This window comes from Gymnoscopelus braueri (assembly GCF_963280865.1).
Source record: "Gymnoscopelus braueri genome assembly, chromosome: 15".
NCBI classification, from domain to species: Eukaryota; Metazoa; Chordata; class Actinopteri; order Myctophiformes; family Myctophidae; genus Gymnoscopelus; species Gymnoscopelus braueri.
In genome coordinates, this window is record NC_137620.1 from 3593984 (window position 1) to 3613401 (window position 19418).

The 19418-nt window shown below is 42.9% G+C and overlaps 1 protein-coding gene across 2 annotated transcripts; it reads right to left on the reverse strand.

Annotated features, from left to right (window-relative positions):
• Positions 1-1254: 1254 nt before the first annotated feature.
• Positions 1255-16994, reverse strand: LOC308102474 (kinesin-like protein KIF11). Of its 2 annotated transcripts, none has more exons than XM_080452202.1 (26): positions 16704-16994; positions 15241-15376; positions 14533-14630; positions 14136-14214; positions 13819-14004; positions 13522-13646; positions 13326-13416; positions 13092-13237; positions 12513-12609; positions 12219-12314; positions 11923-12011; positions 10644-10731; positions 10184-10257; positions 9958-10072; positions 9494-9565; positions 8990-9125; positions 8298-8470; positions 7558-7683; positions 7017-7172; positions 6469-6608; positions 5994-6154; positions 4535-4653; positions 3771-3990; positions 2883-3067; positions 1714-1800; positions 1255-1364 (listed from the first exon to the last, which is right to left on the reverse strand). In XM_080452202.1, exons 1-26 carry the CDS (start codon positions 16775-16777, stop codon positions 1275-1277), a joined length of 3159 nt encoding a protein of 1052 aa, XP_080308328.1. In that variant the 5' UTR covers positions 16778-16994; the 3' UTR covers positions 1255-1274. The 2 variants fall into 2 exon arrangements, with proteins under 2 accessions (XP_080308328.1, XP_080308327.1); XM_080452201.1 differs by having other exon boundaries at positions 1714-1803.
• Between the last annotated feature and the right edge of the window lie 2424 nt (positions 16995-19418).

Sequence of the window (19418 nt, forward strand, 5' to 3'; positions counted from 1 at the left end):
CAATACTGCATGTATGCTGACTTACAGAAAGGGTGCATAAGCTGTGCCAGATGTCTCACTGACTTAAAGATTTGCAAATGGAAGGGACAGCCCTCAGACTTCACATGAACTTGAATCAGTGAGTCTGTAAGGAGGGAACTGGGCCACAGACCGGGGGTGACCTTTTTTTCCCCAGAAGGTCCCTCTACCCTTTCAGCTATGCATGTAACCAGTGTCATACAGGATTTTCAGTGGTTAACGCCCACAAACTATTATAACACTGACAGCAGTTTTCAAGTGGAGGAAACACCACAAGTCGCATTCTGTGTGTCTTCAACCTGTGTCACATAGTGTGAGAATAAATAGTCTGAATAAGTCAGGTGGAAACCTCATATGGCCAAAACTGTTACGTTTCAGGATTAAAATCCAAAAATAAATAGCTAAACGAGCACCACAAGCTTGCAGGTCTGCTACTTTTGTGTGACGCTGTAGTGTGATCAAGTAGGGCATGCATTAATTTAGGGAAAAAATAAGCAGTGGACAGCAATCTACCAGGTACAAGCTGCCGATGTCCTTTTCCAGCAGCACTTGGCACCAAAACTACTAGTAACATCAGTCAACTGACCAGAACCCCATAGAGACTCTAGGTTGTATTGTCAAGAGGAAGATGACACCAGACCCAACCATATGGATGAGTTTAAGGCCACTATCAAAGAAAACCTGGGCTTCCAGAACACCTCAGTAGTGCCACGGGCTGATCACCTCCATGACACGCCCCATTGATGAAGTGATTTGTTCAAAAGTAGCCAAGTATTGAGTACATAAAATAACATACTTTTCAGATGGTAGCATTATGAATCCTTTTGAGTAGTCTCATGGAATAATTTTTAGATGGATTTTCGTGAGCTGTATGCCATAATCATCAAGATCTACATTTCTTCGATAGCATTTTTTTTAGCAGGATCTGTACAAGGTTTTCCACCCGACAGGGATTAAAGGCTGTAGATTTTTAGGATATGGCCAGCATTGTATGATCCAGACATCCTGTGTCTGCATAGTACTGGCCCGAGAATCTGGTCTGAATGTGATTTGAGCTCAAATGAAAAGATACATAAAAGCACTGTACGGAAAATCTCTTTATTTCTAAAATAAGTAAATGTAAAACATATGCAAAACAAAGCAAAACATTGGAGAAAAAAAACAAATATGAATAAAACACAAATATGAATATTAAAACAGTTTAAAATGTACTGTTAGATGTTTACGTTGTTGATATTATTAACTAAGCAGAGGCTTTAATTTTGACTTCGAAGAGGCAATTTTGATTTCGCTTCAGACGGAGCTTCAGTCTTGGGGACCCGCCGCTTCTTCCTTTGCTGAGAAGTCTGAAAGGACAAGAGGATATGATTACTGACATGAAGCCATACATTCAACTGTCAGATTCAACCTCATGACTACATTAACAGACCACCAACAACATCTAAATACAGCTTGGAAGGTCATTTTGTCTCATACAAAAGTAGTTCTTAAACTTTTTAATTTCAAGGACGCCCATAACTCAGTGTACAAGGTGCATTTGTACACTCAGTTACAGACCTATGGTCAATTTGGAACCCCCTCAAGGAACCCTGAGGGTCCCTGGACCCCACTTTGAGAACCAGTGAGGTCCAGGTTGACATTAAAATGTTTAACCACTAGACAGACAAATCTTAAGCCATGGTTGGTGCTACCCACCTTGAAGAAGGGTCCGCGGCTGTTCTCATTGCAGACCAGGTTCTCGTCGTTGAAAGACTCAGAGGCCGCTTCATCCTCCAGCACATCCTGCTAAACAAGCAGTTGATCATTAAAACACTAATTCCATGACAACAACAGGCATGCAAACAAAAAGGTGACAAGACCAAAGGCACATTTTTGGGAGCCCCAAAACCATTTTAAGGTGTGGGAACACCAGTGTTCAGCTATACACTTGTACTGTCTTCACTGTAAATATGCGAGTTAATATCTGAAGAATACTGGGCAAGGAGATGACATTTTCTATTTTTGTTTGTCAATCCATGTCACTATAAAGTGTATATCATGCACAGTATACATACATTGCTGCTATGCTCAGGCACCTTAGTTTTTTATTATCTCAGGTACTTTGTACAGGGTTCCCACACATTTTTACCAATGAATTTCCAAAACTTTTCCAAGACTTTTCCAGAATATTTAACCCAATTTCCAGGCCTGTATAACATTATTATATATAACATTCAGCGCAATAATGAGTCTCTTACTCTTATGTGCAATGCCCAGAGACAGGCAGTGTAGCAAAAATAAACTAAAAACTTGACTAACTACGCATCACGCTGCAGCACGTTGTGAGCTTGTAGATCTGTTATTTTTGTCACGTCCGGTATACATTAGGCTTTAATCACGCAGCCCGTTCGGAAAGAAAATACATATTTTGTGTAATGTTATAGATGTTTTGGAAAGAAATTGCCAAAAACAATGCATAGCCAAATATTTTTCCAGGACCCTTGATAAATCCCAGGACCCTAGACAAATTCCAAATCTTTTCCAGGACTGGAAAAAGAATATGTAGATAACTTGTCTGGCCTTCTTCTGTTCTCTTGTGTTTGATCTCCTTCCCACTTGCCCCCCACCCCTCTTCTTCACCCCCCCCCCCCCCCTCTTCTTTCTATGTAATTAACGTTGCGATGGGAACGATGTACAGAAACGAATTTCACCCACTTGTTTTACCTTGTAAACCTGTGATGTGACAATAAACCTGATTCTGATGTCACTATAAAGCCAGACATCCATGTCACTATAAAAACTGTTGGGATTTAGAAGACATTGTAGAATCGGCTTTAGAAGACATTGTAGAATCGGCTTCAGGTCTTAATGGGTTAAGCGCTCACCTGTTCCACTCTGTGCTCAGCCTCCAACTCTCGCTCTGTCTCTAGTGCGTCGGTGGCGGCCTGCAGCTCCATGGTGGCCTGCAGCTCCTCCTGTTGGAGACGCAGACTCTCCAGCAGCTCAGAGCGCCTGTGAGACTTGACCAGCTCCCTGGGGTACACAAACTCCCGCCGCTGAGGGGTCATACCTGGAAGGACCACAGATGTTTTGGAGATCAATTTGACCATAGTCTTAAATAATTGCGTTTAAAGGGATAGTTCACCCAAACAATTCCTTTTGTATATCGTTTAGTCACCCCACGGAGACTTGAATTCATAGATCAGTTTTTGTCGCATGCCTAAGACTATCATTTGATGGTAGGCAGCGGTTCCGGTAGAGACGCAAAGGAGACTTGGTTTCCTACCGGAACCGCTGTCGGTCATAAAATGATTGGCTTAGGAATGCGACAAACAAAAAAATATCCATAATTAAAGTCTCCATGACATGGGTTGACTAATCTATAGAAAAACATTTTGGCGGTGAACAATCCCCCATTTCTAACTATACCCTTCAGGACAGGAACCCCTTTTCCTTGTTGCTATGTACACAGAAAATAATATTTATTGAAAATTTACAAAAATGTGTGTTGCTATATACTAAGTTTAGAATCGGCCTCAGGTCTAAATGGGTTAAAGATACAAGGGGCAGATTGACAAACTTTACTGGTGCCAATAATCTAAATAATGTACTATTGATAGTTTTATACTTTCAAAACAGTAATCTGCATTCCCACAACTCGCCATTGCGACGCAATGTGGGCTTGTAGATCAGTCATTTTTTCAACAGATCAAAATACTATGTATTACACAATGCCTGACACAATAATCAAAACATGTCTTTGTGGTCCTTACCAGTAGGGACGTCTTGCCGCAGCTCTTGGTGGAAGTTGTGGACCAGCTCCTGGGTGCTCTCCACATGGCTCTGGAGGTCAGCCTGCTCCTGGTCCAGCACAGCCTGGTCCAGGGAGACTTGCGTCTGGAGCGAACGCACAGTCTGGCTCACCTTCTCCTGCTGCCCGGTCAGCTGTGCCCTGGTGTCTGGGAGCAGCGCTTTGGAGTGGCTCTCCACACTCTGAAAGATCAGTGACATGGAATAAAGACAAATAAAATGTTTAGGTGTCATCATTCTAGGCCTCTGGGGGATAAATTATTAAAAAAAAATAATGGGCCACAGATCCGGGGTCCACCGCTGGAACTAAAGTGACAGGGTGGGGCAGCAAACTCACATTTCATATCAAATTGATTGACTGACATCCACACTTGACATCAATCAGTTAAGACAGAAGTGCGGGACATAGTATGCCCCAGTCAATAAAGTGTGTATTGGGGAAAGGAGCCATCTGGTGGCGATGGACTGTAATAGCAGTCTCTGATTGTATTAATTTAACAGCTGTCATCTCAGACCATTTAATGCGGCCGCTGGTCACGTTAAAATTAATTAGACGGTTAAACAGAGTACTGCGTTTTTTTGGGGGGCACAAACAGTGGTTTAAAAATTTGGAAACCGCCCAACCTTAATCTCAACCTGTGATCAGGCGATTGTTACAGGCCTACTGGCAACACACCTTGTTGTGAGGCCAAACCATGCGACCGTCTCATCTGCTTTTGTCATTTACCTGCTGCAGGGCTTCAGTAGCAGCAGAGTTCTGCCCCAGCAGGGACGCCTGTTCCTGGGCTTGGTTTTGGACCCTCTCCTGAACTCTGGAGCAGTGACTGATGTTACGGTCTCCAAGTCCTGTTAGGGTGCAAAGGCATGACCGTGAACAAAGACTAGAATGAACTAAACCTGGTGCCATTTTGTGTCAAATAGCTCTATGTTCATTGCTATAGTTAAGTAAGTCTCTCACCTCTCCAGCACAAAAAAAAAGACATGTTCAGAGAACTCCAAAAAAATAATAATAATGCCTCTCCCTTGGCAGCATGACATTGACAAACTAACTGAAAATGTAATTTCAATTCACTAAAGAGCTGGAGACCCTAGCCTCGCGTGGTCAGACAATATCACACGACACACTGCGTGGATATTAGTCTGGTCCCTATCAACGATAGATTTTTCCAAGGGGCGGTTACAAAAAGATCCAAACGGACTCTATTGGTTACACCTAAACCCATCAGAGCAGTGCTTCCTTGTACGACCGAATCAGAGCAGTGCTTCCTTGTACGTCATTGCTCCAAATAAGGTGATAAGCCCGCCCACATTTGGATACTGGGCCCTGATTGGTCCCTCACGACTTCGGAGGGAGAGAAATGAAAACTATTGAGGGGGGCCAGACCTAATCTGCCGAGGGCTAGAGTGCGATGCAATTTTGCAAAGGCAGATTCGTCTGGAACCAGGCTAGAGAGACCCGTGACTGAACAAACTCCTTTAAATTAAGTGTTAAACGGCTCTACATTCATCATTGCTAGAATTAGTTCAGTGACAAGGTCTCCCCACCTCTTTACCAAGAAAACAAGGGATACCAATTTCATTCAATCAGGAGAGAGAACTCATTCCAGAAGTGAAAGTGGTGAAACAATCATGAGCAGACAACATTGGAAAACGAGTGTATAAATTATATTGTGAGGTGCCCTCTCCTGATGGGATAACATTCATTGTCATATTTTGGTTTACTAAAGAGCTGGAGAGAAAGGGAGATCCCCGTTATGGAATATAGAGCTTTAAGGGATAGTTCACCCAAATAATTACTTTTTTCTATCCATTAGTCAGCCCATGGAGACTTGAATTCATGGATATTAGTTTGTGTCGCATTCCTAAGCCAATAATCTTATGACCAGAGGACCGGTAGGCAGTGGTTCCGGTAAGAGACACAGGAGACTCTTTGTGTCTCCTACCGGAACCGCTGCCAGTCATCAAATTATTGGCTTAGGAAAAAACTAAATAGAACAAGTCTCCATGGGGTGACTAATCGATAGAAAGTCATTATAGGGGTGAACTATCCCTTTAACAATAAACATTGTTTTAACCGAAGAAATATCACCTAAAGCACCTTTCAATGTCTACTGTGAAGTGAATTCCACCTACACATTCTTGCCTATACATTATTTTTTAAATGAGCAGAACAGACGATGTCCTACCAGTGAGAGAGTCGTGCAGGAGGGTGCAGTAACCTGTACTCTCCTCCAGGGTCTGGTCAGCCTCCTGGGCAGTGTGGCGGATGGCGGAGGCCAGGGAGGGGACGGTGGCGGACAGGAGGTCTGCCTGGACCGCTACCCGCTTCTCTGCTGCACTGCAACGGCTGGACAGAGACAAAGAGATGGTCCATTGAGTTCGGACTTGGAGCTTTATGAAATACTTTAGAAAAATGTTGGAAGTGATGAAGTCGTTTTAAGTTGCCATTTACTCGCAACCCATTAAAAAAATAGCCCTAACCCAGGGAAAAAGGGAAACAGTGCTTTACGTTCCAGTGAAGCTTATGCACAAACAGTTCCAGTGAAGGTTATGCACAAACAGTTCCAGTAAAGCTTATGCACAAACACTAGGGGTAAAGATGAACCAATAAACTGTTGTAGTGTGATTGTATGGTTGGAGTGAAGGTGGTGGTCTACTCACGTGGAGATAGTTTCCCTCAGGGATTGTACAGGCCTCTGCAGAGCTCTGCTGGCTGCGTTCAAATCATCAGAGCGGCTCTTGTTGTTAATGGCCAGCAGGCTGAGCTGGCTTTGGAGACACTGGATCATCTGATCCACCTCCTGTTGGGAGCAGAGAACCAGGACTTTATTTACAAATAGAAATACCAGTTTTTCCCTTCCCAGTCAATAGCGAGGAAGGGAGGGCTCGAAGATGGGACCCTCTCTAACCAAGGGCAGCCATGGCTGCTACAAGTATAGCATAATTTGATAGAGAATTTGAGGACAGTTTTCCTGGTCCACACGAGGAATGGTTGAGTAAGAGTTGGGCATACAATTAGGAAAAGATTCAGGTTGGTTACGTTTTTAGAGGTCAAGTTTAGGGTTTGAGTTGTGCCTGATTTAAACATAGCCGTGCACTGGTGTTGGGCCAAAATAGCCCATCTACAAGCTTGTAAATTAGCTATTTTCAGCTTTAGGGTTAAAAGGCACAAAAAAAAAAAAAATTGTATTTTAACACGTGTGGCTTACCATTTGTTGTGTTTCTGACGACTCATGGAACTTCTGAGTCAAATTTTCATGTTCAGTGTCCAATGAGCTGAGAGCGTCCAGGGAGGACATCCTCAGCTCTGCCAACTCCTGAACATGATTGGTCAGAAAGACATTGACCTCCTTCATGGCCTCCACCTGATTGGATGACAGGGAGTGGGGTCAGAGAGAAAGAGCGATGGAGAAATTAAGTGAGTGCAGTCATCACACCCTGTGCATTTAGTAAATATGAAACAAAGTAGTTCTCAAAGTGGGGTCCCACAGCTAAATTAGTAAGCTGATGTATATAGAGGTAAAATGGTTTAACTAATTTCGATGCCATTTGAAAAGCTTGCTTGCTTTGCGACACGTTGAGTTTTCAAAAACATATTCCACGTTTTAACCAATCCTGTATGGGGGTCCCTGGCAAAACAAATATTTCAGATCGGGGGTCCACAGCCAAATGCATTTTCTTCAATTTGGGGGTCATTGACATGAAGTTTGAGAACCACTATATTAGTAAATGTAATGGCATCATAAGGACCTTGTCAGCCAGGGCTCTCTGGTCTTCCACGGTCTTCCTCATGGCCTCATTCAGCGTCCTGATGGCTGAGACGCTGGGCAGAAGAGAGGCCGCAAGAGCCTCCTGCAGGTCCTGCTTGAACTCTTCCTAATACACACACACACACACACACACACGTTCAGAGAACATTGAGATTATTATTAGAGTTGTTCCGATACCAGTATCGGAAAAGCAGCAGATACGGCCTAAAATCATCATCTGTGAGTATGCCAGTCTTTGCCAGTTCGATACCACATGATTTATCACAGTCATATAACAGTCCTGCATCAACTGGAGCATTCAAAATATCACTGTTTATACCCTTACATTATAAGTGTAGCAGCGCTTTAACAATTACTAATGCAATTTGTGAACCACTGATCTAGGAATGAATACAGGAGTATACAAGTGGAACCAAATGGACCCGTAAGTGTCCAATTGGTTCCAGTCGTACACTCTGAGTTACAGACCTGTAAGGGTCCATTTGGAACCCCCTCAAGGAAACCAGATGGTCACTGAAGCCCACTTTAACAAATGGTAGCCTATCGGTACCGATCGATACGCAAGTCCTGGGTATCGGTGATATATAGCAACATTGACCACTGCTATATACTGTAGCAACATAAGTTTGTTCAAAAAACTGTTAGGATTTAGAAGACATTTTGTAGAATCGGAACCTCAGGCCTTAATGGGGACACTGGCCTAATGGCAAAGGTCCTCACCTGCAGCTCCAGCAGGCTGTCTCTGTTCTCCAGGCACAGCGCCTCCTGCTGGTGGAGTTTGTCCTGGAAGCCAGACAGGCCCTGGGCCACCAGCTGTGTGACTCCTCCCATGAAGGACTCCATGGTGGCCACAGCTCCGCGCATCGCCTCTTCGTTCACCGACAGCACAGAGTCTATGGAGGGATCATGGATTAAAGGTAAATAAAATTGCACGACTGAAAATATCTCTTAGGCCAAGTCATGATCTTTGTGAGCGCTTTGTTTCTTGAACAATAGAGCACAATATTGTCACAGACTCACTTTCGGGGAAAACGTGTTATGTACAAAACTGTTGAATTAGAACAACATTGTGCTCCCATGTCACAAAAAACTCCAAGCTGTTAGACTTTCACTTTTTTTGATATATTAGATCAACAAGCTCACTGTAGCACAACTCACTGTAGCACAACTTTAATTAATAAAGTTTGAAATAATGCTAACACACATTTTACTCACAATAAATTTGAACTGTACTTAGATCTGCCATTATTGTGAACTGTACTTAGATCTGCCATTATTAAAAGCTTTTCAGAGATTTTGAAAGCTAGATTTTTTGTAATAGTATTTCTGAATTATATACTGCTACTTTAAGTACAAATAAAACCAGCTGGTAGCTGGTGAGCAGGCTGTGGTGTTTGGCTCTTTAAACTCACCCATGGATGACGTTAAGCTGGCCAGCGTGCTGCGGTGCTTTGAGGATTGCTGGCGGACACTGCCCTCCATGTTACCGAGCACACCATCCATCCTCTGGCTGAAGCCCTGGCGGACACTGAGATTCTGCTGCTCCACCTGGAGTTTAAAATGCTGAATGTTACTGGACTGTCTTACAGCAACCTAATGCATGAAATCAGCTGTGGGGAAGCTTAAAAATGCACTCAGACGTTCAATCCACCGAACAAATTTATGTGTTCACAGTGTTCAGGAAATGGAAAAAAGATAACTAGAACCAACGTCCTTATTTAGTCACAAGATCGTTAATACTCAAATATCCGATCTACAAGCTTGATCGTCCATTTTGCCAATTTTGTATAACACGACAAACTAGGGCATTCATTTACAAAATCAATGTGAAAAGTTGAAATGTGGAGATGGAAGGTTTCTGTCCTACAACAGCGATATGAAGTTGCAAAACGTGAAAACGAAGAATTGAGTAGCACCTCGTTCTTCCTGTCCAGCTTGTCATGGAGAGCAGACACGTGACTGGTGCTGACGTGGGCTGTATTCAGCAGCTGGAGGAGAGAAAACACACAAGCCATCAGATTAAGACTAGTTCAGCTTCCTCACACAGGGAAGGATGAAACAGCTACAGCAGAATCATCTACACTGAGTGACCGCTAATATCTACTTTGTGATCGACCGCACACCCGGTCCAGTATGGTAAAGTCAGCCTGTGACTGACTAAAAAGGTTTGATCGTTTCTCTGTGAGAGGCGCACAGAAGTCAGTAACTTAACATGTCATAATAGTGAAAATGTGTATACATAGGCTGACCAAACCATCACATGAAGGACGGCAGCTTTCCAGTACGCTTCAATTAATTCTTAATTTAGGAAAGCACATAAAAAGTCAACACAAGGTTTCTTCCCGACAGCAAGGATATACGTAAGTGTGTTACTCCTCACCTGGTCAGCTGTGCTGTACAGGTTGTCCTGGGTGGCGGTCAGGTCAGAGCAGACAAACTGCTCCTCAGTCAGATGTTGTGTCGTCTCCTCGAGGGCCTTTTTGGTCTCCTCTAGCCTGTAAACAGAAAACCAGGACATTTATGCATTTTACTTTCAAGTCCTGCATCTACTTTGCTTTTGGACTGTAAGGTGGTGCAGAAATTGTGTAGTAATAGTTCTTACGAACCTGTGGTCTTTCTCTTCCAGCTGGACAGTGCACTGCTCCAGTTGGCTCTGGGTGTCAGTGAAGAGCTCCATCACCTGGGATAGAGAGAGGAAATGGACTAATGAGTGGCTAATCATTGACACAAGGAGAAAGTTCATGGGCTGGGCAATTAACTGAGAAATATAACAGACTTATGAACATTTTTCTCCTATATTTTTTGTAAATTCTTAAATATATATTAACGAACAAAAACAGTTTGAATATTTGTAATTATTATAATCAACTAAATCATGTAGCCCAGTTAACTGGCAACGCTGTAGTTATACTTTGTGGTAGCATACAAATAGTGAAAATAGCTGATCTACAAGTTCATAATTTGAGGAAATGTTTTAAATATGGCCAATAAAACTTCAAATCAATACAAAGATTCTTTCAAGAGAGTTATAATTCGAGTTAAACCAACTTGTGGTGCAACACATACCTTCTTCAGCTCCTCCTCTGCGGCAGCGATTCGCTCCATATAGCCAGCTATCGTCTCCTCCTGGGCGGTGAGCTGCTCAGTCATGTGGCTGCAACACAACACAGGGAGTCAACACTCAGTGCTCTACAGCAGTATTAAACAATGCAGGTAAGAAATGTTCAAAAATTTACCAAAATCTTTGAAATTGCATTAAATTTATTTTATACGTTTGGATCCCCGGGATACATATTTTGCGTCACAAGCTGAAAGGTTTGGTGATACCAGTGATATATATGTTACAGGGTGTATGGAGAACCAGGGTGATTGAAGAAGGCTCGCTCGTTTTTACCACCCACCCAGCAATTCTGTAGAAGCAACACTAGACACTAGAGGGAGCCACAAGCCAGGCTTGTGCACAAGCATATATGGCCGCTACCACACACACACACAGTCACACACACACACGCGCACGCACATGCTTTCAATGGACTGTTAAGATACTTTTATTGTGTTCTGCTGGCTTTTGTTTTAGTTTCTCCCTGACACACACACACACACACACACACACAGTGATCCATGAAAAGAACTATTCTGTCCCTATCGGTTTACAAATCAAACGGCGCTGAGTCGACTAGTGGAGCGTCGGCCGGTCACCGCGGGCACTCGCGCCTGGAGGCGCGAGGGCGCGCTTCCTCGGCCTCAAGCTCCACTAAGTCGGCGCGCCGTGCGTGTGAACGCGTGTTCAGCGTTCCCCTCATAGATATTATGGTTCCCCTATAGCTATGTGGGGGGGAACAACAAAAGACAGGTCTCCGTCGGCGCATCAAAGCCCCGCCTCTCCGCGCTCTCCTTCTCCTCCTCGGAGGAGAAGGAGAGAAGGAGAGGACGGGACGGTTTAAAACGCGAGGAGGAGGAGGAGGAGGAGGAGGCTCCTCTTCCTCGCGAGCCTCGCGTAATAACCCCCCCGCATCGCAGCGCCGTCCTCCTCCTCCTCCTCACGAGCCTCGCTAATAAACCCTGTCTCGAAAAGCCCCGCATCGCCCCGAAGCCCCGTGCCTAAAAACAAGCGCTCTGTCTTCAATCACCCTGGCTCTCCAAACACCCTGTGACATATACACACACACCACTCACTACCAATGTTCCCAGATAGAATTATAATAAGTTGGGAGATCGTAAATCAGGTATCCAATTAATTGCACAACCATGGTGGAAGTCAAGGAGCTTTCCCACAGGCATCAGCTGTTCCTGATTGGGGGGGGGAAATGACCAATGCCTGACAAAACATCCCAAGGTGACATACTTATAGTTCTCAGAGGATAAGTACACCCCATTCTTGTCTCGAGCAGCAGCCAGGTCACGCTTCAAGCGCTCAATGTCCTCTGTATATTCCTTGAGTGGGGGTGAGAAAGGAGTCCACATATAAGATGATTGACATTATTCAGCTTTGTTGGAACATTATACGATTTCCTCTACCATAAAAATGTACCAATTTCTCCGTTACACCAAAAAAGACTGACCTTGAAGCCAACAACGTGTCACATCTGTACAGCGTAGTTTAAAGGCTTAACTCCTAACCATCACTTGCGTTTCCATTACCTTGATTAGAGTCTTCTTGGTCATCTTTTGATTGATCTCTGGCTTATTCATTATATTTTTTGCTCTGTTGGCGTACTCCAGGGTGCTCAATGTCTCCTACACGCACACACAGCACAGAGACAACCCAACGCTAGCTTTAACTTCACACATGAATAAATACGGCATCATTATTCCTGGGATCGTCTAAATGAACAAATAAAGTAACTGGATATGTCAATCTTATGACGGCGATACACATTTCTAGTGTTCAGAAATTTGTTGTGTACGAAAATAAATTAGCCCTGATGAACACACCTCCATGTTGCAGGAAGAGGGAGACACCGTGGCGATGATCGAGGTCTTGGTCCGTCCCCCTAGAGAGTCTTGTAGGATCCTAGTCAACTTAGACTCCCTGTAGAACATTAAGAGATCACGTCAGGATATAACTTTACAGTAATTCTGAAGGGCAAGGTACACAGCTTTTATTCCTTTTTGTAAAAGGGCTCAATCCTTTGTGTCCAGGTGAGCAGAGTTGACCACATTAACCACATGAACCTTAGCATCACTATTCTGGGCATGTCATAATAAGTTGACATCATGCAGCTGCAAAAATTCAGCAATGTAGGCCATCTACAAGCTCACACCAATGTTGTGTTGAGCCACGCTGCATGCTTCTAGAGCAGCCATTTTTGGTGATGTTAAGAGGGAACAAATGCTGGGACCGAGTACAGACCCCTGGGGGTCCCCGGGCAAGGACATACAAGTGGTCAAGCCACAGGCTCCACTACTTTTTCCCCCAAAGATTTTGAAAACCACAAGTGGGTCCAGACCCACTGTTGAACCACCTAAAGCGCCCCGGCAGTACTGGAAATGGTTACAACAACCACAGCTTACCTAAAAGGGACGTGAGGTCTTTTCTCTACCAAGGCGGTGATCACTCTGCCCAGCGTCAGCAGAGACTGGTTGATGTTGCCTGCTTCGCGGGCACGTTTGTCCTGTGCCCCCGAACGGCCGATGTTTTCACTGCCCGCGAGATCAACCTAAAGATGACAGGGGACAGGTTGAGTGGCATTTACAACATTTTTTACTTCTGTGCAGCACCTAAACTTATTTGTGGTAAAGACGTACCAGGTTCAGTTTGCCAATCTTCACCAACTCCTCTCCTTCCAGGGTGATCTCCTTCATGTGAATAGTGATGGAGAACACCGAGTGGGACCGACTTGAAAAGAAATGTAAATGTAAACATAAATACAACCAAGGTCATTGGAGAGGATTGCATATACAGTACCAACAACTAATGCGCGTATATGTTGCTGTTGAATACCTGGAATAGGCATTCATGAGAGTGGCCGCAGTCTTCCTCTTGGCAGAGCCTCGCTCAAGGATGGCATAGACTTCATCCTTGTTATGTACAGTTATCTCCTCTAGACCTTTAACTACCACACCACGCTGTCAAAAACCACCAATTAGTCGCTTACAAACAATGCATGATATAATACTTTGCAAAGTTTTAAAATTACAAAAAAGCACAGCAAATACAAAAGGGATTTTCACAAACTATCCAACAACTCCTGACATTAGCACTCTATATCCAAAGTAAAATCGTCCATCAGACTGTTACCTTGTTGCGTGGGTCGTCGAAGAGGTTGAGCTTTTCGCTGACGTCTTCGCCAGAACTCAGCAGGTCAAAAAGCTCCTCGTTATAGATCTCAAGGAGGGACACTTTAACGGAGAACTCTGAGCCACTCTCTGCCAGCTTCTCGAAGATCTGGTGCAGCGTCCTAGGGATGATCCCAGCCAGTGGGTCCTGACAACAAACAAGCAAACGTTAAGGCAACAACACACTACGATGTGACCAAGTGTTCATTTGGTTTGTAATTGTCCAGAACAAAGATCAATGCCTGCGATGCACAGCAGTACTTTGTGTGAAAAACTTACATCCTCCCAAGTGACGTGCAGATTTGGGCTTCTCTCGCCTTCCATAGTGAATGTCTTTCCTGTCCCCGTCTGTCCATAGCTGACCAATCACAACAAATACACATCAGCTGGGGGATCACGTAATGTGAGATTTTGGACAGAGTTGCTTAAAAATGTGGAATGGGAATCAAACAATTCAGATCTGACTTGTCACAGAAACGCCAATAGCCTGATTAACCACTTAAATATGTAATAAATGAACGTTCCATTTTAAATGCACTTGTCATTTTATGTTGCGTCCCTTATCCCCTAGACTAGGGGACGTAATGGAAACTGTTAGTCGATTAACTGTTGCACCACTAGACACTACAACCTCAAAAGTGGCTCCAAAACAAGTTTACAACAAATGCTTGCTTACGCAAAGACTGTGCAGTTGTAACCTAAGATGACCTCATCAAGAATGGGGCACAAAATGCTGCGGTAGACGTCAATCTGCTTCGCTGCGGGACCAAAGACCTAAGAGACGACAGAGGGAAACGCTGTGATGGAACATACATACACTTGGAATGTGGAGTCACAACTGCTGCGCTTTTTTTTAACCCTTTAAGACCGGGAACGCATCTGTGTGTCATTTTAAGATTTCTTTGGCTAGTCAAAAATAGCAGATATACAAGCTCGCCGTGCATTGAGGTTGTAGATCTGCCATTTTTGAAAAATCGTGAAAATGTGCGCAAATCTTTGAACATATATTTTTTAAAGCAAACATTTTTAACAGTTACAACTTCTGGGGGTCCCTGGAACAAACTATTTTGACATGGGGTCCACGGCCAAATACCGTACATATAATTTTTGAGAACCCATTATATTAGCAACATTATTTAGGGTTTAGAATACATTTGTAGAATTCCCCAGACGCAAAGATTTGAATTACAAATGTTCGCTTAAAGACTCACGATTAAAGACTCACGATTTCTCCCAAAAAATAGCAGATCTACAAGCTCATAGCGCGGCACTCGGTGCCACGTTATGAGCTTGTATATCTGCTACTTTTTAATAGCCTAAAGAAATCAAAAAATGACCGAGACACGTTCCCGGTTTGAATGGGTTAACATAAATGTCTACTCACCATGTCAAAGGTGTAGGTCTTCCTGGCTGCGGCTGCCTTGTCATTGACCCCACCGGTCCTCACAGCCACCTCCTTTCTGTTGGCATCGCAGTCGATCACATTGTAGGTGGCCTTGCGCTCCCCTGCACTGAAGGGCCTGAAAACACAAGGATGGGTGACTTAGTCAGTGTCATAACAAGACCTCAGTCACGACATTACGCAACTACAAAGTAGCTAGATACATTTACTAAGCATCAGGTACAACATTCCCTCCAAAACAACTAAAGACTTCTGCCATTCATCAAGTAACCTGTGGTGTAAGACAGATACTGACTAGTGGGAGAAATATCTTCTCTCGTTTATCCTCAGTGGTAACAGGATAAGTGGGCATCTCTGTGTTAAATTGGCCATTTTTAAAAAAATATTTGGAAAATGTTTTCAAGTATACATGATTAGAAGTTAGAACATGCTTAAGCATTCAACAAGCATTCAACAACCAAGGTCCAATATGTCTACAAAAACTGTATATCCAGTCATTTGAGGCATAAAAATACAGTTTAAGGATCAAATTAAGTCTGATAATGCATGTACACTTTACATTACTTAAGACTATTTTTCAAATATTACATTTTAACATATTGAACAATATTACATCGAGGTGCCCAGATGTCTCTAGTGCCCACCTCTACCCTGTATCAGTTTGTTACTTGAATGGTGAAGCTTAGCTTTATATATACCAAAACAAAAAACACTAGTCCATCCCCTTGTATGTCAAGATGTTCAGACATTTTCGAAAACCGCCGATCTACAAGCTCATCATCAGCTATTTTGTAAGCGTATTTGGAGATTGATTGCTTTACCAACATACGCTCATTATGCTGCGTGTAGACGGAGTTTGAAGCGTTAAACCAGTGGTGGAAAAATTATTTCTACATTGCATTATTGATACTTTAACTCAAGTAAAAGTCCAGAATTCAAGATTTACTTGAGTAAAGGCACAAAAGTATGGCATCAAAATGTACTTAAGTACCTAAATTAAAAAGATTACTCATTGTGCAGAACGTCCCATATCACAACTTATAACTTATCTACCAATAGCAGATCTACAAGCTCACAAAGCGTGGCATTGTGAGCTTGTAGATCTGCCATTTTCAAATAGGGCTGAAGTGGTTAACTTGTGAAAGTAACCAAAGTTGTCAAATAATCGTAGTGGAGTAAAAAGTACAATAGTTTCCTCTGAGATGTAGTGAAGTAGAAGTAAAAGTATTGAAAACACTCAATACAATTGTAAGTCATGTTTTACTTTATACAGTACTTGAGTAAAAGTACTTAGTTACTTTCCACCACTGGTTAAAACGCACCGCCACCTCCCTCCCACGGAAATAAACAGTAGGGTAAAATACACACGCTTAACAACAATGATATTACTTAATACTTAAGTTAAAATACCTGCATCTGATAGTAATTAAATGACATCCACGTACCTGCATCTGACGACCACCTGGATGTTCTTCCCGACGTTCTTGTCCTCTCGTCTCATGCTGGTGTTTGAAGCCATCGTGACAAACTAGCAGAAACACACACAACAAACAGAAAACAACTCGCCACGCTCACAAACACGACGTTAACAAACAAAAAACGCCACGATACAATAAAAACACGGATAAAAGTGGTCCGAGTGTGTTTGTGGTCCGTTTCCCTGCTTATTTATCCTCGAATTGGTCAAACTACGACAGAAATAACGCCAAAACGCCGTCCGTAACCCCTTGTAATGTCTGTTTGTTTATTAGCCGTTACTGTTAGCTGCCTGCTGCTACTTTAGAGGGTGAATTCAAACCTCGCTTTAAATGTTGACTCCAGCCAATGGCTGAAGCCGAAAGATCACGTGATGTCGCCACGCATCGACGTCACGGGGCCCTGTGCCCTGTGCGGTCGAGCAGCGCTGGAGGGGCGGGGCGGGGCGGGCAAGGCTTTTCTTCAGTGTTGCCAGATTTTGCGAGAGAAATAAGCAGCCGGGTATCTGTGAAAAACAAGCCCAAAGGTAGAAGCATGAGCGCTTTAAACATACATTATGCATTAATTTGGGTTATTTGAAAATAGAACATCTACAAGCTCACAACGCGTCGCGATGTGACGTAATATTGTAATAAATATATTATACAATATTTTTCAGTACCTCAAAGAGAATTAACCGAATTAACCGAATTAAGGTACCACAAAACCCCCCGTGGGTGTCCTCTTTTGGGGAATTCAGAATATATGGTCTAGACCTTATAAGGTCGTAACATTGCTTGTAAATATTGGTAGTTGCGGGGTTGAACATTTTTTTGGGGCTTGTTTTTAAAGTGTACTTTATATATCTTTGTATTATTAATGTTTAAACCAGTCCTCAAACATTTGCATGTCAAGGACGCCCCAAATTAATGTAATTCTCCCCCATCTGAAGTTTATTTTTCAAATATATTCAAAACATGATTTCACTTTTTATTTTCAAGATATTTTTGAAAATAGCAGATCTACAAGCTCACACCACGTCGCTAATATAGGTTTAAAGTGCTCATTAGTCGCTTCTTTTGGGCTTGTTTTCATAGACCTGCCTGCTTATTTCTCTCACAAAATCCGGCAACAGCGTCTGGTAAACCGTACGAGGCATGATCCTGCCCCCGTGTGGCGATAATAGTGTACTGTAGCCTATGTTCACCCAAAAGGAGAGTGCAAAACCCTGCTATTTAATTTGTTTAAAAAAGCTTTATATAAAAAAGCTTTAGACCAAGCTTGAAGCTACCCTCACCAACATATATAACTATTTCTAACAGCAGTCCTAGGCTATTTGAAAACAGCCGATCTACAAGCTCGGCATGGCAACACGTTGTGAGCTTGTAGATCTGCATTTTCAAATATTTTACAACTTTTACTTTTGGTACTTTAAGTACATTTTCATACCAATACTTTTGTACTTTTACTCAAGTAAACTTTGAATTCCGGACCTTTACTTGTAACAGAGTACTTCTACATTGCAGTATTGATACTTTTACTTAAGTAATACAGTTGAGTACTTTTTCCACCACTGCCAATTATGCAACTAAAGGGCCCCCAGCATGATAATCGATGCTATACCAGCTGTCCATAAAGTCTGTTATGAGACCCACATACAGGCTTAATGCTAGCTTCTATTTTTATATAAATTTATTTTTTTGCTGTTTTCTTCCTCTGTAGGACGAAAACCATGAGAAAAAGATAAAACAAAGAGAAAGGTTACAGAAGTTGCAGAAGCTCTCAATTTAGTCACCAATTTCATGTTGAAATGTGTCGTCCAGCATTTCAGTGGGGGGGGGGGGGGGGGGGGTGCTGTTAGTGCAACAAACCTTTAAAAAAAGTCATTTAATAGGACACAATAATGCATGATGCAGGCTAGAATGTCTCATGAAAAGTGGACTCTCATTCTCATAAGTACATTTTTTTTGAGCTTTTAGTTTATTGCCATGACAGCTAGTATCAGTGTTACATCAACAACAATGGTAATCAAAATCTGTGACTCCAACAGTTGCTGTCTAATTTAATCTGATTCAATCAGTGGTGCCTGTAAAATTAAAATCCTGATAGGATTTGTGCAGAAATGGTTAAACAGCGACCACTGGAGTCACAGACTTCAGTAGGTCACCAATTCCGGCTTAACTGGCAAACAATACAAGGCTGAACAAATGTAATTATGGCTACATACTCGTAGTCTACCTCAACGTGTGTGTGTGTGTGTGTGTGTGTGTGTGTGTGTGTGTGTGTGTGTGTGTGTGTGTGTGTGTGTGTGTGTGTGTGCACGCGTGCGTGTGCGTGTGAGTGAGTGAGTGAGTGAGTGAGTGAGTGAGTGAGTGAGTGAGTGTGTGCGTGCGTGTGAGTGTGTGTGTGTGTGTGTGTGTGTGTGTGTGTGTGTGTGTGTGTTTGTTTAGATCCTCCTCTTTGCTGTGTCTCAGTAGCCTGGTAAACCCTCCCTCCGGAAATCTCATTTCTATTTGATTGAAATCAAATGGAAATGAGATTTCCGGAGGGAGGGTTTACCAGGCTAGTGTCTCAGTGTCCTTGAGCAAGACACTGACCCCCTAACGGCAGAAATGGGTGCATCTACTCTCATTGATACTATACTGTGTTACTGTCTTGACATCCTATTTTTTGATGATCTATTGTTTGATTCTATGTTGTTAAGT

Bases quoted from the DNA above. Each gene is read 5' to 3' on its own strand.
- LOC308102474 (XM_080452201.1), bottom strand. From the start codon at position 16,777: ATGGCTTCAAACACCAGCATGAGACGAGAGGACAAGAACGTCGGGAAG. The intron at 10,258-10,643 runs GTATGTGTTGCA...TCTCTATCCCAG, and splicing joins CAGAGGAGGAGCTGAAGAAG to GTGATGGAGCTCTTCACTGA. The intron at 6,609-7,016 runs GTAAGCCACACG...TGCTCCCAACAG, and splicing joins CGTCAGAAACACAACAAATG to GAGGTGGATCAGATGATCCA.